General features: G+C 36.2%; 1 protein-coding gene across 7 annotated transcripts; it reads right to left on the bottom strand.

Moving 5' to 3' along the window:
- Positions 1–635: 635 nt before the first annotated feature.
- On the bottom strand, positions 636–15,311 carry SETD7 (SET domain containing 7, histone lysine methyltransferase). 7 transcript variants are annotated; one of them, XM_087936124.1, is made up of 10 exons: positions 15,036–15,075; positions 12,625–12,797; positions 9,624–9,655; positions 8,444–8,573; positions 8,007–8,208; positions 5,634–5,823; positions 4,288–4,369; positions 3,183–3,300; positions 1,851–2,008; positions 636–1,054 (listed from the first exon to the last, which is right to left on the bottom strand). In XM_087936124.1, exons 4-10 carry the CDS (start codon positions 8,551–8,553, stop codon positions 874–876), a joined length of 1,041 nt encoding a protein of 346 aa, XP_087792250.1. In that variant the 5' UTR covers positions 8,554–8,573; positions 9,624–9,655; positions 12,625–12,797; positions 15,036–15,075; the 3' UTR covers positions 636–873. The 7 variants fall into 7 exon arrangements, with proteins under 7 accessions (XP_087792250.1, XP_087792247.1, XP_087792252.1 ...); XM_087936121.1 differs by lacking the exon at positions 12,625–12,797 and having other exon boundaries at positions 15,036–15,284; XM_087936126.1 differs by lacking the exon at positions 9,624–9,655 and having other exon boundaries at positions 15,036–15,131.
- Between the last annotated feature and the right edge of the window lie 9 nt (positions 15,312–15,320).

Genomic DNA, 15,320 nt, shown 5'->3' with positions numbered 1-15,320 from the left:
AAGGCAGGAAAAAGACAAATTTAGCAAACAAGGAATTTCTTGGTATATATCCTTTTCATTTGTTCTATACAAATTGACATTATGCTCTCCAGTGTAAGAAACCAAAAACAAGTAGTAGAAAATGCTCATATGTGCAAACAGAAGTCACTCAAATGTGATTATCATGATTAAAGTTATAGCAGCTCTGGTCTTCCAGGCACATATCCTCAGAGCCTTAAAAAAACCGACATGTAGCACTTAGACTTATATACCACTTCACAGTGCTATACAGCTCTCTCTAGATGGTTTATGGAGTCAGCATATTGTCCCCAACAATCTGGCTCCTCTTTTTACCAACCTTGACACTGTAGTTTAAACATTTGTGCTGACTTTAAGAAGACGATAATGTAAAGAGAGGTCTCTTGTGCACCAAAACAGAAAACGCCCTAAAGCAATATTCTGAAATTATGCTGCTTTTCTAGATACCAAACTTAGCACAATTCTATTAGCACCACAATATGGCAAATACAAAATGTAGTTGCGCAGAATCAGAGAAACCACAGTATGGATAAAACCTTGGTTTTAAAAACGCTCTCTTTCTATATTTTGACAGCTGCTGATGCAGACTAATTGCCAAAAAATAAATAAAAGGCCACTCTTCCTTGTGTAGCATATTCAATAATTTATTCTGCACTATTAACTACAAATGTAAATATTATTTTAAGGGAGTGGCTGAAGCATATTAGGCTGCAAGGAACAAAACAAAAAGGCTCCCACTCTTTCTAATGTAGGAAAAAGTATTGAAGAATCACAGCATGATCAACCACTGGCTGCTCCAATTCCAGCATCAAAGATAGTGCATAGATTCAATGTGCTGAATAGGGAAACTGCACTTCATTTTTTCAAGGAAGCTTGGAAGGCTCTTAGTTCTGCCAGATACCACTCTGGTGCTTCTGGGCCATTTTGTCCAGTGGAACTGTGATCATAGCCATAAGCCACTGTTAGTTCTTCATCCTTCTCCACTGCTTGAATTGTCCGAATACATTTAATCAGTCCAAAGCGAGGGTGAACAAACCTAGAAAATAAATAGGCATATGGATTCAGGAAAACAAGATGAAAAATGCAAGCTATTAATTACTTCACGTGAAACAATAATCATTGTAATATTACATTTACTTTAAGATTTTTTATTCTTATCCACAAGAAATAGTACTAAATTTTATTGTGGGGAAAATAGGAGGAAGGCGTGTTGGATATGTTCGCCACTTTGAGTTATTTGAAAAAAATAATAAAGGTGTGATACAAATAAACAAATACAGTAAAAATAAGGACTTACTTTAGCATAGATTTTTGAGTTTTATTTAAAAGAAGATTTCCATGGCTAATTACAACTTGGTTTTAAAAGTCTACCCCATTCCAATGGAAACTTTTATTCAAGAGCTGTAAAAGTAGCAAACTCCCGTAGATATAAGTAACTCTGTTCTTATATGTTCATATTTGGACAAGTACAATTAACTTATTTGAGTCTACCATAAATTTCTTGGTATGTTGTGCTATAGAATACATTTGCAATGTCTACCCATAATAATGTTTCAAATCTCAATCACACAAAAACTAATATGTAAAATTAATGAAGTTACACATAGTAGGCCAGGATTAATGCTTGTGCTTCATTTAAAGGTGTCTGTTCTATCAAGCTGGCACTTTTTTCTAGAAATGTTTTCCTTGGTTCCATTTTTAACTAAGGCAATTTGTCATGTATATGATTTAGTGTTTGTCCTTACAAACACACATACACTAAATCACTAAATCAGTGTATCACTGTGTATAATCATGACAGTTCAAGACACGAGGAGACATTAAATACTTACGAGTCATAAACAGCATTTGGGGTGAATGAGTGGTTTGCCTTATGCCCCAAAGAGGCACAGTATTTGGTTACATGGCTGTAAGGTTCTGGTACATCTATGACAGTTTCATCATCAAGGGATATTGTATTTCCATTCAAAGACCAGTCCCTGCTGTCCACCTGGCATTGAAAACAATACTGCTATGACAAATATTTACTTTTATCAAATCAAAACTCACACACATTTTTGAGTTTGAAAGAACCAGATATATACATTGTTTGGCAAATGTGCCACATAACATCACAGCTCGGAGGAAGGGGGGGTGAGAAAGGGTATTCCACTCCAATATAACTATTCATTAAAATTTTTATACCTGCAATCTTGGGTACACATTTCTCCTTTTCATTACAAGTCACAAAATCAGACCTTTTGCGCGTGTGTGTGTGTTTGTGTGTGTCCCCTCAACTCAGTGCTGATTCAATCTTTCTCTCTCAAAAAGCAGACTAGTATAAATTTTTTGTCACTAGAGATCATTCAGAATTATTTTTAGTATTTAACAAAATTATATCATGAAAAGAAGATGGTATTTATTATTGCCAAGCCTAAATGCTGTACAGGTAGTCCTCGACTTACAACAGTTCATTTAGCGCTCATTCAAAGTTACAGCAGCACTGAAAAAAGTGTCCTATGAGCATTTTTCACACATATGAACATTGCATCATCCCCATGGTCACATGATTTACATTCGGCTGCTTGACAACTGACTCGCACTTATGACGGTTGCAGTGTCGTGGAGTAATGTCATCACATCATCTTTTGCAACCTTCTGACAAGCAAAATCAATGTCCCTTAACTATGCTACTAATTTAACAACTGCAATAATTCACTTAACAAATGTGACAAGAAAACTTGTAAAACTTGTAAAATGGGGGAAAACTCACTTTACAAATTTCTTACTTAGCAACTTAAATTTTGGGGTCAATTGTGGTCAGAAGTCGAGGACTACCTATATAGCTCCTAGGAGATCTTTAAATCAGGGCTCCTCAGCTCCCGGTCATGTCAGAAACTAGGCCACACAAATAAGTGAAGCCACATCTGTGGGATGCAGGCAGCATGCCAAACCATGCCCCTTCTGGTCCATGGAACCAGTCCCTGGTGCCCAAAAGGTTGGGGGCTGCTGCTTTATCATTTGAAGTAACAGATGTGAATTAGCACAAAGGTTATTAGTACAAATGGCATAAAGATATTCTTTCTATTTAATGAAATGTTGTTACCATGCAAAAACTATTGAAATATTAATAAGCAACGTGGAAGTTGTTACAGAAGCAATGAAAAGGTTTCTTTGTACTTTACCTCTTGATGTGTAATTCGTATGCCATTGTAAAAAGATAAAACTGTGCCAGCTTCAGCAGCTATTTTAGTAAATAAACCTTCTCCAGCATTGGAAATAAGAGATGCGTCTACATAGACCCTAAATTAAAGCAATGAATAAAAATAGTATCTGATCTACAACTTCATGCATGTGCATTAAGGCTTCAAGGACAGATCTTATTAGAGTGCACATGAGAATCTAGAAGTGAAGCTCATATTGCTATATGTTAATTTTGAAATATGTCAAAAGAAACAAATAGTTTAAAGAACTTTAAACAGAATAAGCTAGTCATTCATATCATTTACATGTTTAAAAATATTAGAATTACACATTCCATATTATCCTTAGTTCTGGGTATCTGTGGATAACTAAAAATGAATCCCAATATACAATTTATTAAAAAAAGGCTTTTGCAATCCCTTAAAATCAGCCTTGGAATTAGTCCTCTTTAATACACAACACATATTTCTGAGTATCCTATGAAATTATGGTGTAAGGGAATTCTGTGGGGCTAATCAAAATAACCGATGACAGTTATGAGTGCATGATCAAAGTTACACCAATTTTAATATGTGTTGCATACATATAAAGTGACAGGGCTTTGATTGTGTGTTCATGACTTTATCTCACCTGACACTGCACACATGTGCACACATGTTGCCTACACACAAAGAGAAAATATATTCAAAGCAATAGACAGACTGGAGACGAAACCAGCTCATGGAAAAACAGACTAGACCAGAGATTCCCAGAGGTTCTCAGTTCACAACATCCTGAGTATCTTGGTAATTTTTTCATGGTGCTCCTGACCTATGCAAAACCCTGAACTACTTCAAGCTATGAGTTTATGATCCCACAGCACCATTGTGAATTCATTTGGGTAGCCTTGTGTGGCTCAGTCAATGAACAGTTGAAAAAAACATAACTAGACTAGTGTCAAATGTGACAATCTCTATGTTCTCATAAATGATTAATATTTGGAAGTGGAAAGGAAGTAAATGGATAGTATACTCATGTGTGTAATCCAGTGAAATATTATTTGCAAGTATTTGCACAGAAAGACAACACTAAAATAAAGCATTCTACCTCTCTGATTCATAAGGGTCAGGAAGAAGTGGACTCGTAGAAATGCAGGATGAAGTAGATTTATCAAAACTGTAAACTGGGCCTATAATAAATCAGTACAGAAAATAATATATAGGATAAAAATGTACCATTTATGTTACACAATTTAATATTTTTTTTAAAAGACCACTATTTTAGGATCAATTTATAAGAATTTTGCACATACATTTTTGATGTTCTTTCCAACTGTAAGCAATTGTATAGGAGTTTGGCTTTACCCCAAAATAATGTTTCTTGACTAATTATGCAAATAGACAACTTCTTAAGTGTGGTTTAGTCTTAAACAGTATTTTTGCATGCCTCTTAAAAACTTAAGAATTACATATCAAATGGCTACAAATATTAGGTATCTGAAATCTATTGGGAAATATTTTCCTTGGTAGCCAAATTCTAAAAATGGATTTGTTCCTGAATGCCATCAATCTATAGAGTTGCAATATATCCTATGTCAAAGTATAAATTATAATTTAAATTTTATTCCAAAGGAGTTAACAGCAGCCACCATATCACATTTAAGTCTTTTTTAAATTACATTTCTTCATGTTTTTATTAAATGTATATGCTACCATATCACTACTTTAGCCTTATATAACTGTTCCTTGAAAGAACATCAAATAGCTTTAGATAAGGCATAAACTGACAAAGTATCCCCATGATAGTAGCAATATTCACCTGCCCCGATAAGCACAAGTTGTTTTTTTTTTTTTCATCATTTTCTCTTCCTTCCAGCTACTATGCCCTAGATACACAGAACTGGAGCAAAGGAGTTTATAATCTGGAATTCAACAGCAGTACTCTCAGAAAGGACTCAAGAAATGGCCACTAGATAGGAAGCTGACACAGTGCTTGGGAGATCCCAGAAAATAGACAATGTTTAGAAGAGTAATCGGCAGTCAAAAAGTATTTGCTGACAAATACTGCTGTATGTCTTGATCTGAAATGACAGTATAGATTACAATATTTATATTTATATTGTCTGCTGTCCATGTAAAATTCCTCAGCTTGACTGAAAAAGAAACACCGAGGAACAGTAATTATATATGGTTCTGAGAATCTCTTCTTTTCTTTGTATATTCAGTTGTTGTAAATGGGGATCTACATTCAAAATATAAAAAGCCAACCTAATTATTAATGTCAGATAGAGGTTCACATCGCTACATTACTTGGTAAAAGACATAGAATTAGCTAAAATTTGGCCTTAAAGGCAATATATACTGCAAGTATAATACTTTAATAAAGTGATCAAATCTTTAAGAGGATCTAGACATTTACATATTATGAGATATAATAAATGAGTGACAACTTACTGCCTGGTATAACATCAAATTGTATTTTTTCTTCCTCTGTCAGTATAACATTTGCCAATCTTGCTTCTATCATTTCACCATCTATGAAGTGTCCATAATATGCCATCTTCCCATCAGGGTATACATAGGCTAACTTTTCTCCAGTCATCTCTCCTTCTTCATTAACTTGTCCAACCAGATACCCACCATCCTGAAAAAAAGCAATAAAAGAGGAAATATTGTGTGCTGTTTTTTAATTTGATGAAGATTACTGTTAACCAAAATCTCAATATTCTCAATATTCAGATGTGAGGTTCTCAAGCTTTTTGAACCCAAAATTAAAAAGTTAAATTAAATTTTCAGTACTCTGATCAAAAGGCAAAACTCTGGGGTTAGACAACTGGCTTTGTTTGAGTGATTTTTTTATTTAAAAAAGTGTCCTTAATCTCTCAGAGCTTTATAGTTTCAGGGAACAAAATGTGAAAAACTCTGATCAGGATAATAAAAGTGCCAGTTAGAACTTTATTCTTTCATTTTCTATTCTTTCATTTACTCTGTCTTTTGTACCTCTCTACTCACCATTTCAGTCCTATTAATGTAAAATGCTGGGTCTCTAAAGATGAAGGTAGCGTGTACAGGTTCCGTTTATAAAATAAAGTACATGCATATAAGATAAAAAGGATCAATTTTACTGTATTCTGCTTCCAATCCCTAAACAGTTTCCTAAACTAAGTCACCACTGAGTTTGGAAAATATGCTGCATCCGAACTTCGGGGTGATTATGGCTGAAAGTGTGGGTTAGGATACAAAGGACTATATTTTTGCTCTCGTGGATTTCATACGTTGTCAATTAGAATAGATCTAACTCCATGATTAGCCTTTACTGTCCTTTGTTTCTCATTTGAATGCAATCTAATTCAGCTCTTCTTTGTTTTTCTCTAAGTTTCTCTATTTTCAGCTTAGTGTATCTTAACGAATAGAGCAATTCTGCTGGTGGGTTTATATGGTTTTCAAAAAAGAGTTTTGATAGCATATAATGTTAAAATATTTAAATAAAACATTAAAAAATAGTTCTGTCAACTTTCAGATGACAGAGAGTTCTTTTCACAGGCAGAAATGTTATGTGCTTCATCCTGTGCTTCTCAGCTAGCATAACTTGGAGAAAGGACTATACTGTGTTTGATTTCACTAATTTTGCCAATCTTTCATTCAGCTTTTTCCAAGATGGCAATCTTCGTATGTTGACAAGTAAATCTAGAAAGTCCCAGTAGCTGTAAAGGGTGTCATTGTGAAGAATACTGCATATAAAATACTTTAGTAATATGGTTCTTTGCTAGTTATGACTGCAAAGCAAGATATTTTCTGTCTTACTTTCCTAGGGACAATTCAGAACTGAGTGCAAAGGGCTATTATTTAGTCTTCTTCCACAGCTTAACACTTCCTTCAAACTTGTTTTGGGGAAGACAGGGAAAATGTATAGGAATTCAATAGCATGGTTTGCTCTTCAAGTTACATAATTGAGAACATTTTGTTACCAATGGAAGGATGTATATAGGAAGGACAGAGTCTCCAAAGAACTAGTTCAGGCAAGGCAAAATATCACTAGCTTGAGCATCCTGAATAGAGCCATTCATTCATTTATGAAAACAACTGCAATTCTGCTGTAGTTATTCTATATCAAAATTGGTTAAGATTATCTCAGAAGTATTTATTACAACTGTATGTAGATTTTCAGTTATCCAGGTCATGGTTGTCCCAAAAGTGCTTTTTTTTCTAAGAGGACTTTCTGGACTTTTTCTATTTATTACAACCTTTATCCATGCCATACAAGATAGTTCATGCATTTGCTCACATGCATAAAATTCACACAACACCAAACACTGTTTATGTTGTGTTACTTGCAACATAACCCTGGAGTCACTCTATAAATCTGCTAAGGTGGAACTTTTCTGCTTTTAAATTTGGTATGGTTATGAACAATTATATTCAACTATGTTCATTTATTTTTCTTATTCTTTTATTTTTTTGTTTTATGTACTTGTAGTATACATGTATATTTGTATAATTTATATTATACATAGTATTCTTGCTGTAAACTTCCATTAGTCACTGCAGATTTGGCAATACACAACTGTGATAAAATAAGATACTAATTTGCATCCAAACTGTAACAACCTATCTCCATTTAGCTTTGAAGTGAACAAAATAACGAAAAAAGCATTGTATCTCTGGGTAACAATATCTGCTACTTTTGTAATGCTTTTTACATCATACACACACACGAGATGAAGCCTGCACTGTATTGATGTGAAACTCTCCCCTGACCCCTGCAGATTCCTTGGAATAATTGTTAGTGTTACATGGTGAAACATGTGAGAAGACAATCCAACTTACTGAATAGTAAATCCAACAAAATCCATGCCGAATATTATCTTTGTATTGCCCTTTGAAGACCAATCGTCCATCAGCATCATTTTCATAAGCTGGACCATTCAGTTCACCATCAATGTAAGTGCCATGAAGTGTGCCTCCATCCTCATAGGTGTATATTCCTTGGCCTTGCAAACCATCGTCAACATAAAAGCCTTCTAGTGTGCTAGCAAACAAAAAAGAATAGTGTAGAAACCACTGTTATTTTATCTCAATTACATACTAATAACATAATAAGTCATACTCTTATTTATTTCATGCATTATGTTTCCAAACATTGTGATTTATAAATCATGGCTACTAGTTTAGTATGTTATGCCTTCACACTAATTCTGGTACAACATATAATATATTCGTGTCTAAAACAGCATGGCTAAATATGAATTCGGAGTGATGTCTACCTTCCATCAAAGAAGAAGAATTTTCCATGACCATTCTTTTCTCCATGCACAAAGTTTCCTTCAAATCTGTCTGTGGAAGAATATGTAACTATACAAAACCCATGGGGCATACCATCATCATCAAGTGTTCCTAAAAAATAACAATAAAAAACTATTTTGAAAACCAGTGGGACTCATACAAGCAATCTGTTCTTACAAGAAACAACATTGGATGCTGATTTTATCCAGCCATACAAACTAACTCAAATTCCTCTAGCATGTTGCCCTTATACTGCTTGAGTATTTATAAATTTAGTACAAATGTAGTATTTATCCACTTCAATTATTAAGACACTGATAAATACATTTTTCTTCTTCTTTCAGAGCCTAATATATGTTCTGAGTGGAGAATGAAATAACAGCATAAGGGCCAAATGACCAGCATTCTGCAAAACTGGTATTATGGGAGATGTTACATTCTATTAAGGAAATCTATGCATGTAGAGATGTAAGAATGAATCAACTGTGGAAACACACTGTAGCTGTCAGACAAGTGCTACTGACCCAGTTCATTGATGTAAAATGACCTTTATGCCAAGCAAATAAAATAACTCAGACACATCCCCAATACGTCATGGGTGATATATTTTCAAACTTTATTATTTTATAATCTGCATGTTCCCAAAAAGTCTGTATTCCATGGACAAACCTGCACATTTCTGATATATGAAGTAGACAAGTGAAAACATTTTGAAGCATGACTCATTGAGATAAATATGATCAAATCAGATGAGTCAACACCACTCATAGTTTGTTCCATTATATCCCAAATTTATATAGGACATCATTTTGACAGCAGGAATGTTGCAGCAAATTTAATGCATATTGTACCAAATTTGCATGGAGTCATAGGTTTTATTTTACTCCATTCTCTACAGATCTAGACATACAAAGACAGAAATATGGACTCAGTTCAAACAGCAGGACATTTTTAGATACACAAGAAATGTGTTTTGATTAAAATGTATCTTTTACTGTATCTTGTTATGCACTTGCAACAATTTTTAGGTTATATTGTTTCTAACATTTTATTTCTTGATATTATAATATTTAGCCTATGGAAATATCTGTTCTCACAGTTCTGACTCAGATCAAACAAACTGGTTTTTAAAAAATGTGTATTGCAGATACTGTCACTTACCTGGTTATCTGCAAGAATGAAAACTGCATCAGCTGCCCAAGAAAACAAATTTTATTACTGTCAGTTTTCAGACAAAGCTGACTTGTAATTGTATCAGACGGCATTGCTAACTATAGTTGACATTTGTTCCACAGCATCTCCATAGAGGTTGAAAATGAACTATTGATCTTATAGTTTTACTTCCTTTAGAATCAACACATGTTAACTGAGAAACATTTTCCAAGGATGATCACATTTGGCTATACTTTCAAAGTTCATAATATTATTGGATATGAGAGAGATGTAGAAACTGGCAATATTTAGATTGATTAGAGGCTACAGACATTGGAAAGTGCAAATATAGAGATTGTACAAATGAAATAAATAGCACAAAGGTGAACAAAATAATCAGGGATCTTTATTATTCCACCTCTTCTAATAACAATACTAAAAGTCAAAATGAAGGCAGTCCCATTACAGCATATTTTATACTTGAGTAACAGATTACTATGTTTGTAGCACTATGAAAATTGTTGAATGGGGTTTTCAAATTGTGTAACAGTTTTATCTGGGACAAAGTGACCCTGAGACGAGCAAGAAATCCCCATCATCCAAGATCTCCAATTTCTGGGAAATGTGTTAAAATCCACAGATGTGTTTCTATAATTTGCTTTTATTGTTTTAAGTACAAGAATTCCATGTAAACACCAACTAATAAAAAATAAGATGACTACCCTTCTTCCACTTATCAGCATCTCCAAAGGCCTATTTAAAAGGGAAGATTTTAAGAAGCCTCCCAAATGCCAGGAATAAGATGGCTAAGTGTGCTTTCAGGCTCACCATATCCCACAAAATTAGAGCCACTACTTAAGCCTATTTTCAGGCCCATGCCTGCCTGCCTGCCTCACCTCACCTGGGTGTAGGATCTTAAACAGGCTACTCTTAATTATCAGCCAGCATGGGCAAAATAATGTTGGACAATGTAGTTGCTAAAATAGCCCAGCACTTTGTCCTACAGGGTTTCATAGGTAAATAGTCAGCATTTTGAACTGGGCCCAAATGACTTCTGCCTATCAGGATATCAACCATAAAATAACTTTTCTTTTGCAATGTTGGGATCTATTCACAGCAGCCTGGGTTCCTGTTCTCTGTATCAGCAGTACTTCTACATTATCCTTAAAGTAGAATATAATGCACTGTAATAATCTCACTGTAATAACATCATGAATCATTATCGTGCCTTATAGTTGGTGTATTAGCTGATGGGAAAAGACCATTCTAGTCCAGCTGGAATCAGAGCCACAGCTGGAACTAACGTTTCAGGAAGGCGGAAGATTTTTATGGATGAAGAATAGCTCTGACTTACTAGGGCCGTGACGGCAAACTTATGGCCCGTGTGCCGGAAGTGAGCCATCTCTCCATCGGCCATTGCTCTTCTGGCTTCCAGTGCGCAGCTGGTCTTCACACATGTGAGAGCGGAGGAAACCAGAACAGCAGCTCCCTGGCGCACATGTGCATGGCAGGAAGCTGAGCTTCTGGTTTCCAGTGCATGCAGGCCAGCTGGTCTTCGTGCATGCATGAATACCAGAAACCAGAAGACCAGGTGGCCAGCACATGCCAGAAACAGAAAGCTCAGGTTTCTGACATGCACATATGCACCGGGAAGCTGCTCTTCTGGTTTTTGGTGTTCCTGCACGCACATGCGCAATTCCCGTTTCGGCACTTCACCAACACTGCACTAGTGTTTAATCAGAACTCTTTCTTCACAACCAGTTCCTAATATCTTAATACCTTTAAAGCATTTTTAGCTTGTCCAAAGTGGCGATGTATAGCTCAATATCATTAGCATACCAATGATACTTAACCTCTTAACATTTTAGTAATGATACTAAAACCTTAAGAGTTTTATATAGATGTTAAAAAAATTTGGGAGAAGACTAGCATTTTGGTAATCAGCACTGGAACTACTATGGGTTAACATTCTTCCCCTATTAGCACTGACTGGACATTCAGGTGTGATTCTTACCAACAACCTTCTCTAAAAGGGATGGGTGAAACCTGTCCAGAATTGCTGGACCAAGAGATGGCCTCTTCAAGAAGGGTCATTACCACCTCTTTCAAAGTCAGGAACATGCCTAACAAATGCAGGTAACCAAGTGTACACTCCTGGCCACTCAAAGAAGCCAAGTCACACTGATGACTAAGATCATATTCTACTACGAAGATTTGATCATCCAACCAACCTAAAGAAAAAACAAGTCACAATTGCTACAGGAATTATTGAAAGAACCTGAAATTCTATCAATGTATGTGAAAATGGAATTATTCATATAATCTGACATTATGAGTCTGATATTTCATTTTAAAGGAAAAAACAGAAAGTTACCAAATTTTTGCCTCTAAGAAGACTTCTCAAAGAAATCATAATATGTGCTTAGTTGCATCCATTCTCAAAAAATGTCTTCTTAGCTATGAAATGGTACAAAAATGAAAGAAACCCTCATAGTCACATATACCACTGCCTTTATACACCTCATGTTAACATGATAAACAAATTGCATCAGACCTAAATTCTTAAAACCTTTGCAAAACTACTCTTGACTAAGAGGTCTGATTTGGATACTTTACATTGATTAAATTGTATGTCTCTGTTTAACAGTGTGACATGATTAAGGAGATTAGCAAAAGAAATAAAACAGGTTTTGCTTTGTATGTAAATCTATTTTATCATAAAATTCAATGGAGGAATGCCAATATCTTGTTATCAGGAGCAAATCTGACATACTGTCCTTTTCAGACAGTCAATTCAGCTCCCAGTACCTGGTATTATTAAAAAAAGATCAGTCTGAAAGAAGATCAATGAAAGTTGCCATATCAACAAAAATATCCTACATGAAATATATCTGGTTTTCTGAAAATATTTATGATTATCCAAAGAGCCTCAGGACAGACAACCTTCTCCTGTAAACATACATTTGCACATCAAGTAGTTGTGCTGAACATGCCCAGACACATGACATACCTTGTCTTGCAGGAAGTGCATGTCTGCAGTCATTAGAATGGTGTAGCTCTGCTCACTTGCAGAGTGTAGATAAATATTCTGCACACAGGTGTGTTCATTTTTTATTACCTCTTATTTTATCCAAAAAGGCTGGAAATAGGGTTTGCTCACTATGTTTATTCCTTCATTTCTTGCTGTAGGATTGCAAAAATATGTGTACGAATTTTCAAAAAACATGCTATGGCCTTAACAGTTATTATTTCTTCCATTTAAGGTGTTGATTTAAACAATTCTACAAACTTTAAAAAAACGTTTGGGCCATGTTTATGTTAAGTCATTAACTTTAAGGTTGGCAAGTAGCCATTCCTGATGGGATTAAATGATGCATCAATACTAATAGTTTTATGACTTAGTGACATTTGTACTATATGGATTTGACTGGTGACATTATTCTTTAAAACTGCTATTAACTTTACTAATTATAGTTATACTTATAGCACTTATAATCACTTGCCCTATATAAGCCAAGGTGTGTCCATAAATGAATACAGTAAGCAGTGATGTATCCTAATAATAGTGAGAATCAACACTCAGATCAAGTTTTCAATTTCCCAGTATTAGTAAAATATTTCCTCTATCTTGTCTCTCTTTCTCTTCAATTTATGTGTCATTCTGTTACAGATTACAGTACACCCAGATGAGCCCAACTGATTTTAAAGTATAGCCCTACATTAGAATACTGTACTTAATTAGTTTTGACATTCCCTTGTCTTGAAATGTTTAGTACTGCTATGGATCTAAGTTAACACATAAAAAATTCAAGTCAACAAAATGCTCACAGACCCTAACTTTGTATACAAGTAGGAACAGAATTCCACATTTAATGAATTTACTTAAAATACATTTCAGATTTTAAATGCAATCACTATAAACTTTGTCAGCAATTAAACATAATTTATATTAGTTCAAAAGGCAGAATCTTCCATTGACAATACAGTTGTTTCCAAATTATATGGTGCCAGGATTGCAATGTAGTTATTATTCTGCAGATCAGAATGAACCAATTTAACATGTGCCTATTCTAAAAATCTTGCTAGAAACTTTCAGGAGGAATAGTAAAAATAAAAATAAAAAATGAATATTTAGATTCGGGTTAAACACCCTTATGTCTCTGTTCAGGAACTTTTTAAAACCAAATCTTCACTTTAATATCTCCAAATAGGACACATTTTAATATTTTTCATCAGAAATATACAAAAGTTTGTGGGGTGTGGACTTCTGTGTTGCATCCATTACAGTGCAGGAAATTTAAGCAGCTCAACAGATTTGCCATTTTAGCCACATGAATTTTTCAAATTATTCAACCATATACTACTACTACTACTACTACTACTACTACTACTACTACTACTACTATTACTACTACTACTACTACACTACTACTACTACTAATAATAATAATAATAATAATAATAATAATAATAATAATAATAATAATAATAATAATAAGTCTCAAACTATGTTAAACTTCTCCCAGATCTCATGGTCCCTGAAAACATTTTTGCCAGTACGATTATTCTGAGCCCCCTAAAGGTCAGTGCAGAGTGAAATTAAGGCACAAACGTGCAAACAGTGTTTTTAAAACCGGTCGGAGAGTCTAAGACCCCGTTGGTCTCTCAACCGACGACCGTATTAATCTGGAGCCGAAAGGACCAGATGGTAGCGAAACTTCAGCGAGTAGATTTAGGCTAACTGCATAGCACGCTTTTCAGCGCATAGAAACATTTCTACCCTCCCCTCCACGCCACGCTTCTGCCCGGGAAAAGAAAGACAAAAGGGTTTAGTTTAACAGCTTAACCCTTTGAAGGGACCTTGTAGGTCTTCTAGTCCAACCCAACCCAACCACCACCACCCCCGCCCAAGCAAGGAGAGCCCACCTACACCATTTCCGACAAATGGCTGGCAGTAACTCTGGAGGGCGGTCGTCCCTGCGGACGGAAGCGGCGCTCCCTTTTGGGTTTACTTGAAGAAGAGAAAGTCATTCTTCACCCCAAGTGAATTTTCCCCAAAGTGTAGTCCAGGCTGTGCCACGCGCCCCAAATCAACTTTCAAGCACCGACTCCACAGGGGAAAGGAAACTTTCAGTGGGGTTTGGGGTTTTTTTGCCCGTTAAAGCGCACCCCAATAGAGGGAGACACCCTACTCCCTCCCGGAAAGCTGCCAGGCGTAAAGAAACACTCCACATTTACTCCCAGCGGAGGAGGAGCTTCTTCTTCCATTTTCGCCATGTGGAGATGCGCAGAGCTCGGGGGCAGAAAAACACCTCAGGCTTGTCCCCGCCTCGGGCTGCGAACTTCCCCCAAGCCCGGCACCCGCGAGCGACTCGCCTGAACTCCTCCCTCCCTGGCTTAGGCCCAAAGCCACGCAATTACCCTCGACGGTCTCTTCCAGCGTCTCCTCGTCACTGTCCATAGCTCAGCCCGCCGAGCGCCAAGCACTCCTCTTGCTCGGTCGCAGCGCCTTGCCTTAGGTAGGTGTGCCTGGTGACGCTCCCGCTTCGTCCAACCCGAGAGCAGCCGTCCGCTCCACGCGCTCTCCCCTCGGAGCTCGCTTTGCCCGAGAGCCACTCGCGCGTTTGGCTTCTCCCGGCTTTGTTATAGAGCAGCTGATCCGCTGACATCACCCTGGGATGGGGCTCTTCCTTGAGTGACAGCTCC

The sequence above is a fragment of the Pseudonaja textilis genome, chromosome 6, assembly GCF_049901715.1.
Source record: "Pseudonaja textilis isolate UNSWEBS1 chromosome 6, rPseTex1.2, whole genome shotgun sequence".
In the NCBI taxonomy this organism is placed as follows: domain Eukaryota; kingdom Metazoa; phylum Chordata; class Lepidosauria; order Squamata; family Elapidae; genus Pseudonaja; species Pseudonaja textilis.
The sequence above is the reverse complement of the archived record's forward strand: the minus strand, read 5'-3'. Positions and strand labels throughout refer to the sequence as shown.